Source organism: Carlito syrichta, unplaced genomic scaffold (genome assembly GCF_000164805.1).
Source record: "Carlito syrichta isolate Samal-C Ts95f unplaced genomic scaffold, Tarsius_syrichta-2.0.1 Scaffold309726, whole genome shotgun sequence".
In the NCBI taxonomy this organism is placed as follows: Eukaryota; Metazoa; Chordata; class Mammalia; order Primates; family Tarsiidae; genus Carlito; species Carlito syrichta.
Window position 1 is genome coordinate 359,294 of NW_007253822.1, and position 9,515 is coordinate 368,808.

General features: G+C 40.3%; 1 protein-coding gene across 2 annotated transcripts in view; it reads right to left on the reverse strand.

Moving 5' to 3' along the window:
- Positions 1 to 9,515, reverse strand: part of MFSD1 (major facilitator superfamily domain containing 1) — a 27,908-nt gene that overhangs the window by 16,558 nt on the left and 1,835 nt on the right. For both annotated transcript variants that reach the window (XM_008067638.2, XM_008067639.2), the window contains exons 2-6: positions 7,923 to 7,975; positions 6,703 to 6,815; positions 5,317 to 5,359; positions 4,707 to 4,774; positions 2,354 to 2,462 (exon numbers count right to left, since the gene is read on the reverse strand). In XM_008067638.2, the coding sequence (XP_008065829.1) occupies positions 2,354 to 2,462; positions 4,707 to 4,774; positions 5,317 to 5,359; positions 6,703 to 6,815; positions 7,923 to 7,975 (386 nt within the window). The remainder of the gene's footprint in view (positions 1 to 2,353; positions 2,463 to 4,706; positions 4,775 to 5,316; positions 5,360 to 6,702; positions 6,816 to 7,922; positions 7,976 to 9,515) is intronic.

The window sequence follows — 9,515 nt, forward strand, 5'->3', positions numbered from 1 at the left end:
CAGGCAATCCACTCACCTCAGCCTCCCAAAGGCGCAGGATTACAGGCTGAGCCACCGAGCCCGGCTCATACTGGTTTTTTTTTGAGCTGGTGTCTCACTCTGTTGCCCAGGCTGGCGTGCAGTGCATGATCATGGCTCACCGTAGCCTCCACCTCCTGGGTTCAGATGATCCTTCCACTTCAACCTCCAAAGTAGCTGGGACTACAGATGTACGACATCATGCCTGGCTACTTTTTAAAAATTTTTTGTAGAGATGAGGTCTTGCTATGTTGACTAGGCTGGTTTCAAACTCCTGGTCTCAAGCAATTCTTCTGTCTTGGGTTCCCAAAGTGCTAAGATTATAAGCGTGAACCACCACACCTGGCCAGAGACTATGCTATTTATCAAATAATATTTGAGTGTTTCCTATCAAAGTGATAAAATGACTTTTTTAAAAGTAACAATGGCTTATACTATCAAAGCTACAATAAAAGGGATCTTCTCATATCCCACAGATGTGAACATGGAATGAACATCTCTGGTAGGCTAATGTGGAAATATGTCTCAACAGTCCTTAGACACCCTAACAAATACTGACTCAATAATTCCATTCCTAGTCACCTAGCCTAAGGAGACAAAAAGAGATGCAGACAAGTTTTATAGTGAGAGTGTTGGACTAAAGTGCTGTTTACAACAGTGAAAAAATTACAAAGATCCTACATGTACAAAAACATAGAAATGTTCACATGATGAAGTATTATACTAAATATTTTCTATACTGGATTTCTTCTTCCCTAAGAATATTTTGTATTTTAATGCCATTATTAGTCTTTGAAAACTTGATTTATAATGGCAAAGACTTTTTTTTTTAATTCTCTAGTCATAGGACTTGATGAGGTAAAAACCTAATGGGTTTGAGACTATTAAAACACCTTATAAGATGAATAAAAGCATAATGTGGCCAGGCGCGGTGGCTCAAGCCTATAATCCCAGCATTCTGGGAGGCCAAGGTAAGAGGATTGCCTGAGCCCAGGGGTTCAAGACCAGTCTGGGCAACTTGGTGAGACCTCCTCTGTACAATATATCCAAAAATTAGCTGGGCATGGTAGCATATGCCTATAGTTCTGGCTACTTGGAAGGCTGAGATGGAAGAATCGCCTAAGCCCAAAGAGTCGACACTGGGGTGGCCGTGAGCATACTACTGCACTCTAGCCTGAGCAGAGTGAGACTCTGACTCAAGAAAAAAATTTTTTTTTAATAAAACAGAACTTTATTCCCCCAGGTAGCCTCTGTCAGACAAACTGGAAACACCATGATCATTTCTAACTTCCCAATACCAGACATGCACTGGCTAACTGAGATAAGTCCAGAAAGCATAAGTACCATGACGAGGGAGCTGAGACCCATGTCACATGACTTAGACAACCACAGTAACTGAGCACATATGGCCAAGAATGTAAGAACTGTCTTCAAATGAGCAAAGCATTGTTGCACAGTAGAGGAGGTAAACTTTAACTACACAAAAAAGTCAGAGCAGTCAGTAAAAGCTACTTGTGAAGGGAGGTTTCCTTGGTAAAGTTAACTCAAGGAGACAGGCTGCTTCATCTCAAGAAAGGGCAACCACTGGAAAAGTGTGGGCAGAGCCTGGATGGCCACATGTGAACAGTTACACAGCAGGGAAGCCAAAAATGAGTAAGAAATTGGACAACAAAACTTGTGAGATCCTGCCTTCCACTCAAATTCTTTGAGCTAATGAATGTTCACTTAGCCATTTTAAACTGTTTACTAAATGAAAGAAGGCTAGAGATGCCTTACTTAAGGTAAATGTTATACTATGTTCCAGAGAAATGCTTTTTCCACTGCTCAAAGCAGTTTTTGAACACGTCAATTTGGACATCTTTTAGTGCTTCTGCCATTTTTGTTACACCTCTTCCACATAGGCAACACGTTTCCCTTTGAGGACTTTCTTCATCCAGAAAACAAAAAAAAAAGGTCACTTGGGCAAGATCAGGTGAATAGGGAGGGTGGGATATGGGGGTCATGCTGCTTTTGGTCAAAAACTGCTGAATACTCTGCACAGTGTGAACAGGTGCATTGTCATAGTAGAAGAACCAGTTACCTGTTTGCTACAACTCGGGACATTTCTTCCACATATTGTGAAGCAACCCTCTCAAAACTTTCAGATGAAAACTTTGGTTGATGGCTTGATCCAGAAGAACAAATTCCAAGTATACTACAAGCAGCCCACCCTCCAAAAGATAACTCCGGGCTTTTCTGCCCCCCCCCATACTTCATCCTGTGATTTTTTAAGAGACAACTTCAAATACAACCTTCTGCTTCCTGTTTGGCTTCATTTGGTTGTCATCATACTTACAATTCTAGCCATGCTAAGCTGGAGTCCAAACACCAGGTTTAATTCTTTGCCTTTAAACCAACTCACAGCATATGTGTTCTGGGCAACTGCTAAGGACTCCCCACCAATCCTAAAAACAGGAAAAAAGAAAGTCACAACTTGAAAGAAATACCATAGTTAGCAATGCAGCAGGTTTAAGATTTTGACACTTCTCCCATCAAGAGGCAGGGTCTCAAGCCAGGTGTGGTGGCTCATGCCTATAATCCCAACACTTTAGAAGGCAAACGCAAGAGGACTGCCTGAGCCCAGGGGCTCAAGATCGGCCTGGGCAACTTGGCAAGACCTCATCTCTTCAATAAATCAAAAATTTAGCCAGACATGGTGACATACCTGTACATGGAAGACTGAGGCGGAAGAATCACCTGAGCTCAGCAGGTTGAGGATGCAGTAGCCATGAGCATGCCACTAAACTCCAGTCTGGGCAACAGAGTGAGACTCTGACTCAAAAAAAAAAGGCAGGGTCTGTCTTGAATTGGGCTTGTGACTGCTTCAACCAATAGAATATGGGAGAAGTGACACTGTAAGACCCTCAAGGCTGTGTCATAAAAGGTGATGTCATTTTTTCACTCTAAAGCTCTCACTGGGATCCTGAACCACCTTGTAGGAAGGCCAATGCTATGAAAAAGGAAGCCACACCAAGAGGCCACATGAAGTGCCCCAGTCATCAGACCTGATCTTTGAGGCATCCCAGTCCAGGCACCAGACATGTGAGTCAACGAGTTTTCAGAAGACTCCAGCCCCCAGTCTTTCATGAACCTTTCCAGCTGAGGCCCCAGACATCAGGGGCAAGATAGATCGTCCTTGCTATACCTTGTCCAAACTGCTGTCCACAACATCCATGAGCACAATTAAATGGTTGTTTTACACTGCTATGTGCTGGAGTCATTTGATATGGCACAAAAATAAGCGTGACAGGTAATCTGGGTAAAACTATAAAAGGAGTCTGGGTCACTACATCACCATCTAGACTATTCAAAATGTGGATATGAGGAAAATCATCCATGCTCCATGAAAGCATAAAAACTTGGATGGGCAACTGGCTCACACCTGTAATCCCAGCACTTTGGGAGGCCAAGCCAGAAGGATTGCTTGAACCCAGGAGTTCAAGACCAGCCTGGGCAACATGGTGAGACCTTGTCTCTACAAAAACAAAAAATTAGCCAGTGTGATGGTACATGCTTTGTCGTCCTAGCTACTTGGGAGGGTGAGGCAGAAGGATGGCCTGAGGCCAGGAAGTCGAGGCTGCAGTGAGTCATGATCGTGCCACTGGACTCCAGCCTGAGCGACAGACCCCAACTAAAAAAATAAATAAAAACAAAATATAAAAATTCACACTTTTCAGACCAATATGAAAAGTTCTCCATCAATCTACTTCCCCACTCCTATTCACTTTCCATATTCAGCATTCCCCTGCTTTCTGGGTCTTCATTTTCCTTCAAAAAGTTCCACATATTTATCATTTCCCAAGGGCCTTCAGTTAGGAGCCACCTCTCCTCTGTATCCCAACACTGAGCCCACCTTACCACTTTGTCCTAAACCAAAAGTATTTTCCCTTTCTCCTACTAATCCAAATTCTCTAATACTGTCAAGGCCCACTTTGTCCAAGAGGCCATTTCTGGCCACATTTTTGTCTCTAATCCCTTGTCATGTTTTTATGTACATTCTGTTCCCTCCTCTCTCACTTAGGGTACTTTTGGGGATAGGTCCGCACAGGGCTACATGCTCCTGGTACCTGTGAACTGCTCAAATAAATTAGGCTTTTTAGACTGAATTAGTTCCATCATTTGGGTCCTTCAGGGCAAGGGAGCACAAGGCTGGACTCAGAACAGACTAACTGAAAAGACAATGAAATTCAAGTAGGACAACTGGCCTACAGGTATTCACTCAGAGCAGTCATCCTACAGTCTTGTGCTTACTCAAGACTCTAGAACAGGGTTCAAAAGGACCTTCACAGTAGCTGCTAAGAAAGAGTGAAATGTCTATGAATCCCCAACCTAGAAATCAATGGTCTATACTTTTCTAAATGAGGTTTAAATCACTGTCCTCAAGACAACAGAATAGACAAACCACCTAGGAAAAATATCATTTCTAGAGAACCATTTAATACCCAAACCCCACACAGAGTTGACTATGGCCACTGAAAATAATTGATTATTTTAAAGGAAAATTAAGACAACTAAGAAACAGTCTTATGTATATGTAGCTAGAGTTCAAGGATTTAAAGTAATTCCCCAGAAGAGATAATATTTTTTAAAAAATTCTTAATGAACACTAATACAATAATGTTAGGATAAATTAAATTATGCATACTTACCCAAACACAAATCTTCCAAATTCCATGAGCCAAAAGGCATTAAATATCCCACCCAGAGCAAAAACAACCTATAATATAGAATATTTAATGTTGAATCAATGAAAAATTAAATTCAAGTTATTCATGAAAAATAATTAACTTATAACAAATCACAACTTCTATAATGGTTTTATTATTCCTCCTTAGTAAATCAGCAAAATTAAAATTTTTTTAATTTATTTTAATTTTTTATTTTAAAGATGTGGGGTACAATTCAGGGTTAGGTATACAAATGTTCATGATGCAGATACCCGTGTCGATGAGGTATACCACCCCCCTTCCCTGGCAGGTTCCCACTACTGCCAATCCTGTCCCACACCCCCAGCAGTTTCCCACAATCCTTTTCTTATAGTATTACAATAATTGTTCAAGATCTGCTTATGAGTGAGAACTAAAATATTAATGTTCATTTATTTCAAGGCTTAAAACAGACTATGTATTTTACTTTATGGGCACTTATGGGACCTGCTTAATTAAGCAAGGAATGAATTAAATATATCTTTTTCAGTGAAATTAATTCGACAAGAATTCAAAAATCACTGTCAAATAATGAATGTTTGGCCTTCCTTACCTGTCCGATGCAAACAAAACAGCTAAAAATAATTGTGCCCCACCTGTTTCAAAGAGAGAGAGAGGGAGAAATGTCTTAATTTCTTCTTACGTTACTATTAGTAATCACAAAGTCCTTTAGTGATAATTTGCTTTGGTTTTCTTTACCCCCTCTATATTCCCTACAGGGAAAGAAAAATAAAATGTTCCTCTGCCTCTATCAGCCACTTCACTTTCCTAGGTTGAATGCCAATCTACAGAAGTCTAGACTGCTGAGGGGATTCCAGAGGATTTAGTAGGGACATGCATTAGTTTAAACAATTATCATCTCTTAAATAAAATTTATCAAATAATCTTCAGCCAGGCACAGTAACTCAGCCTGTAATTACTCCCTCATACTCTAACTCTCCAAAATCTTTATTTTAGAATCATGAGGTACGTGTGAGGATTTGTTACATAAATATATTGCGTGAAGGCAAAGTTTGGGATTCTGACAAACCCTGCCTCCCTCCCCACACCTGCCCCCAGTAGTGGACATGGTACCCAATGTGTGGTTTTGTATCCCTTATCTTCCACATTCCTAGTACCCAGTGTCTGTTGTTCCTGTCCTTGTGCCTATGTGTGTCCAATGTTTAGTGCCCACTTACTTAGTATGAACATGCAGTATACAGGCTTTTTTCCTGTAATAATTCACTTAGAATGATGCTTTCAAAAATTTTTTAGTTACTCTGGGCTGAGTGCAGTGGCTCATGCCTATAACCCCAGCACTTTGGCAGGCTGAGGCAGGAGGATCGCTTGAACCCAGGAGTCTGAGAACAGCCTGGGCAACACAGCAAGACCTTATCTCTACAAAAAAAATTAAAAATTAGCCCAGTGTGGTGGCATGTACCTGCAGTCCCAGCTAACTGGGAGGCTGAGGCAGAAACTCAGAAGGTTATGGCTGCAGTGAGCTGTGATCATTCCACAGCACTCCAGCCTGGGCAAGAATGAGTCCCTGACTCATTAAAAAAAAAAAAATTACCCCCCCCAAGTCAAAACACTTGAAGTTTCTTCAATCCTTATCCACCATTCTTCATCATCTCAGTCTCTGACTTCTAAAAATATCCCCAGTCTGTATTCCCTTTCAGTCTCCATTAACAACACACACACAATAATAAGGATGAAAAGTGACAAAGTGTATAATGTTATTCTTATTCTATCAGCATTGTCTAGTCCTGATCTTAACTGAAATACCAAGTTTCAAATATCAACTCAGAGATACAGAAATCATTCTTTTAAAGTCATGCAAATTATCACAGTCAATACAGAAATTTGTTTAGTCCTCTCTAGTTCTTTCTAGAAACTTAATCTGTATTTTCCTAATAATCAGGTGAAATTTACCCATAGGTGAGATTTTTTTCAAGCTTACCGTATTCCAAATACTCGGTCTATCAAAAAGCCACCAAGGAAACACAAGACTACATTGGGCCATGAATACCAGGCATACAGTAGCATGAATTTTGTAGTATTCACCTGCATGTCCTATATGGAAAAAAAATAAGACTATTTTTTTCAAACAGTTAAGTTTAGCAACTAACAAATCAAAACATGACCATCTAAAACAGAAAGTGGTTACATTATTCTATCTGTACAGAGCAAGTTTTTTAATCACTTGTAAGCCACTAACTTCTTGAAACTCTCATGATAGCTATGGCCCTGCCTGGAAAAATGGCCACACCTATCCCTAACCACCACCATCCCAGCCTCTGCCTACTCCTACCTCCTTTCTCCTTCATCTAGAATGCAAAGGGCCAATCCATGCATTTTTCCCTTTCCAAAGGTAAAAATCTTACAAAGAAAAAAGACTATCTAAATATCCAAGAAACTGTAACTGTCAAATATATTTTACAGTACAAAACCAGACTAAAAATACTGACATAGACAACCCTCTGCAATCAGTATCCACATTTAAAAAACAAGCTGGACTCGGTGGCTCAACTTGTAATCCTGCACCTTTGGAAGGCTGAGGTGAGTGGATTGCCTGAGCCCGCGAGTTCGAGACCCGCCTGGGCAGGCAAGACCTCATCTCTACAATAAATCAAAAAATTAGCCGGGCGTGGTAGCACGCGCCTGTAATTCCAGCTACTCGGAAGGCTGAGGTGGAAGGATCGCCGGAGCCCAGCAGGCGAGGCTGAGGTGGCCGGAAGTGGCCACTGCACTCCAGTCTGGGCGACAGAGTGAGACTCCAACTCAAAAAAATAAAAAATAAAATAAAATAAAAAACAAAATAACAACTAAAACCTATTTAAAAAGGCAAAAGCTATCATACCAAATCATTTGTGATTCAGATGATTAAGCACTGGAAGAGTGAAATGCAACCAAAAATCATCTAATACGTTGGCAATGCTGTGAAACTAGCACATAATTATTTATCTAAGGTCTGAAACAATTTCAAGTCACACATGTGCTATAAACGAATTCTTTGTGGCGACTTATTTCAACTCAAGAACACCCTTACAGCTTGTGAATTTGGTGACTACAGATGACAAAGTGGATTCAGTGGGCATTTCAGACTAAGAGGTGATAGTGCCTCAGCAGTTCATCAGCTCCAAAGCAAACAAAAGCAGCAAAGGGAAAAGGTCAACTTACCCGTTTCACCTGAGTCTGAAGGGCAGCGGGATTATCATAGCAGAAATAGCTGCCTAGAAAAGGGAAGAGCAAATAATACTTACAAATGTTTATAGGTAATAATACTAACAATACAGAAGTCTCAGGTTGCAATTACTACTGAAATGGTGATTCTAAAAGTCTATACTATGGGCTGACACTACTGAAACATTTTTGGCCCACTTCCTTATCCACCAGTATTTTCTAGGTTGTAGTCAAATACTTTCACAAATTAGTAGCAGGCATATACATCAAATATCAGAAACTCGAGTTAAGAAATCGACAATCAACTGCTTTCCCATTTTACTTTTATCACACATCTATTATTTTATTATCATCTCCATGAAGCTGCTATATTTTCCTTATGTTCTTACTTACAAACACACACAAAAAAATTTACAGCCACAGCAGTTTCCTAATAACGTTGGAAGAGGCAGTCACTTATCTTAAGCACAAAGGAAAGAAGTTTAGCCATTGTGACTAAATCAATATTTGAAAAGAGTTATAACTGTACAAACTATCCAAGATCAAATCATTTAGTGAATATAGTGCCAGGAATGAAGAAAAACAAAACTGACAATTCTAAAAGATTAAATTAAAACATTATGTCTCTTGGGGGGTTAGAAAGAGAGAAGTGGAGAGAGATGTGGTATTCACGCACTCGGGTTTATTTTAAAGGTCAATAATTGACAGGTTATTTGGTAGGCCACAAGTCTCCATTGTGCTACTTACTCTACAAGTACATGAGGCTACTAGTTTGAATGGAGTTAAAGTTGTCATTAAAAAGGTATGAATCTGGCTTCTGAAACCCAGGCAGATAACCAGAATCTACCAAAAATAATCAGCTAGAGTAACAATTGTTTAAAACTGTTTTGTTATTTTTCTTGGGATTTTTGTTTGCTTCTAAACCCAGAAGCTTCTGGTTCCTACTTTAATCGCTTATGAGAGATTCAATGCTTGAAAGCTAATGAGTGGGCAAAGATGTTGCCCACTCATGTTCCCAAAAAAGGGGGGGAGGGTGCAAAAGAGTTGGAAGGAAACCAAAAGCCCAAAGCTTCCTTCACGTCTACCTATACATCCCAGCACTAGCATTCAGCCACCACAATGTTCCTAAACCTGCTGATGACATGGGTTCTAGCGACTCTCTCCACTCTCCTAAAAAATACATTCACACCACACTAAAACTAACATCAGAATAGTTGCTTAATAAATTTTAAAACTGTAACACAGGAAGGAAACTTGCTTTTTTAAATTATCTCAAGAATAAACTGCTTTCAAAGTCATTAGATTTCGTAAGTGAAACCAACCACCGCCAAGCCTACTGCAAGTCCAGTCCAGTGTGATTGATTGCTCAATGGTGGCAAAGTGGATGGATAAGAGAACATAATCCCTTGCTGAAGTATCAGCAAGTCACATTAATACATTTTCTCAAAAACAGTTAGGAACGCCGGGCATGGTGGCTCAGCCTGTAATCCTGCGCCTTTGGGAGGCAGAGGTGAGTGGACTGCTGAGCCCGTGGGCTAGAGACCCGCCTGGGCAACTTGGCGAGACCTCATCTCTACAATAAATCAAAAA